Raw genomic sequence first — 2266 nt, 5'->3', positions numbered from 1 at the left:
GGCCAGGCATAGTCGCTTACGCCTGTATCCCCAGCAATTTGGGAGGCCAAGGAAGGCAGATCACAAGGTCAGGAGTTCAAGACCAACCTCACCAACATGGTGAAACCCCGTCTCTACTAAAAATGCAAAAAATTAGCCAGGCATGGTAGTGCATGCCTGTAATCCCAGCTACTTGGGAGGCTGAGGCAGGAGAATTGCTTGAACCTGGGAGGCAGAGGTTGCAGTGAGCCAAGATCGCACCATTGTGCTCCAGCCTGGGCAACAAAGTGAGACTCTTGTCTGAAAAGAAACAAAAACATCAAATAAGGTTTTAAAAGTATCGGCTCTAACCTTTTGTTTTTGACAATCAGGACAGCAGTCAGCAAACAAGATACTTGTCAGCATTCAAAACATTGTTAGTTGCTCTAATTCTAATGCCCGATTAAACTATTCCCAAGACAGGACAGGAACGATTACGTCCCAAGTCAGCCGTGTGGTGAGCAGCACTCACCAGAACCTGATGTTTCTACAAAGACAAAAAGGGGAACCCAGGACACTATTCAAGAGCGATTGGGGGAGGAAACTATTTTTGAGCAACAATTTCTTACTTTGGTGATGGTATGGAATGCTGTTTGGGATGCTTGCATGCTAGTTTTAGGGCACTGCTGCTATCTAGCACATGCCATTTTTTCGGTCAGAATCTGCTACTACAACTTGTTATCTTACAATAATCTGCCAACATGATGAAACCTGCCAGATCCTGGTTAGCATTATGGCAGCAATATGTGAGTTTCTCTGCAGAAAAGGGATAACAACATGCTTAAGCTATCTAATCCATTTAAGAAACAAAAAAGCTCACTCAGCTAAAACTCACATGCAGGATGGTTTAAGTGCAGCCAGCTTGTCCATTAAATGTGAGCAGAAAGCTGATCAAACCAAACCCCCATTTGGCCAAGCTGCTGCTCCATCTTTCCCTCTGCAAAACAGGCAGTATGTGTGTGGTGTTGACAGAGGCAGGAGGTGAGGAGGGGGAATAATATTCCCCCCTTATTAATTCAGAGGTAAGATGGAGATAGTCTGTAAAGCCACAGACACTGTGGAGGAATCAGTTTACGGCTTCTCTCTGTAATGCCAGTCAGGAAATACAAGGCTCAAGAGTCCTGATCCCGGCCCTGCCTTGCCCCTGCAATTACCACCCATTTCCTTACATCCTAACCTCACTCAGTCTTCTCAACAGAGACAGTCATGCCGTTTCAATAATCCTTAACAATAGAGCAATTACATGCAAACTGTATCAAAATCCGCAGGCCTGATACTAAAGTGTAAAATGGCATTAACAAGTATCTACTAGATAAGATTTTTCCCTTCTGTATTCAAAGACTACAGACTCCAAGGATGTTAATTGTCTATAATATCTGTAACAAAACGAAGTCAAAGAAGGAACTGGCATTTCTAAAAATCAAAAGAAACTTGGCTTCACTACAGAGTATCTAGAACTTACTATGTTCAGGAAAAAGGAATCCGTGATGACAAAAACAAACAAAAAACCCACCAAGCCACCACAAAAAACCAACCAAGAAAAAATGGACATTCTAACTCTTGCAAAGAGAAAGAGCAGGCTTACCCTTTGAACACTTGTTGCTGTCCTCGGTCTAGCCCAGTGAGGGTGGCATCTTTAAGTATAGTCTTTAGCCCCTTATCTACGGAGACTTGGGCGATGCCTGCTCCCATCAGCCCTGCACCAAGAATAGCCAGATGCCTGCAAGGAAAGGATGAAATGACTTTCGGCAAACTGATCTCGATCATTTCAGTAAAAGTGGAAGATTGCCTAAGCTATTCAATAAATCAACTAATGCAGGCACAACTATAAGGTGTTTCAAATAATTTTTATTTATTAAAAACACAGCTTTAATAAATGATTGATTTTAAAAGTTAAGTGCAAAATCCCACCAGGTCTAAAAGAACTGGTCTACCCAAGATAGAATTATACTTACCTTCAATCATGCTTCGGAATCACTGGAAACAAAACAACCAGTTTATATTTAAGTCAACATGAGTATTTTTTTTTTCGAACAAAAGCCAACTTGCAGTGATATGCCCAAAAAGACCAACCTCTTTTCTTATTGAACAACTTATTTGTTAGTGATTTTGACTATCTGCCAGTCATCTTTCTTTCTTTTTTTTTTGAGACGGAGCCTCGCTCTGTTGCCCAGGCTGGAGTGCAGTGGCCGGATCTCAGCTCACTGCAAGCTCCGCCTCCCGGGTTTATGCCATTCTCCTGCCTCAG

At 42.4% G+C, this 2266-nt stretch overlaps 1 protein-coding gene across 2 annotated transcripts in view; it reads right to left on the bottom strand.

Moving 5' to 3' along the window:
- HADHA (hydroxyacyl-CoA dehydrogenase/3-ketoacyl-CoA thiolase/enoyl-CoA hydratase (trifunctional protein), alpha subunit) overlaps positions 1–2266 on the bottom strand; it is a 59237-nt gene that overhangs the window by 11730 nt on the left and 45241 nt on the right. For both annotated transcript variants that reach the window (XM_011950288.1, XM_011950295.1), the window contains one exon: positions 1604–1738. In XM_011950288.1, coding sequence (XP_011805678.1) covers positions 1604–1738 — 135 coding nt within the window. The remainder of the gene's footprint in view (positions 1–1603; positions 1739–2266) is intronic.

The sequence above is a fragment of the Colobus angolensis genome, unplaced genomic scaffold, assembly GCF_000951035.1.
Source record: "Colobus angolensis palliatus isolate OR3802 unplaced genomic scaffold, Cang.pa_1.0 Scaffold109, whole genome shotgun sequence".
In the NCBI taxonomy this organism is placed as follows: Eukaryota; Metazoa; Chordata; class Mammalia; order Primates; family Cercopithecidae; genus Colobus; species Colobus angolensis.
The sequence above is the reverse complement of the archived record's forward strand: the minus strand, read 5'-3'. Positions and strand labels throughout refer to the sequence as shown.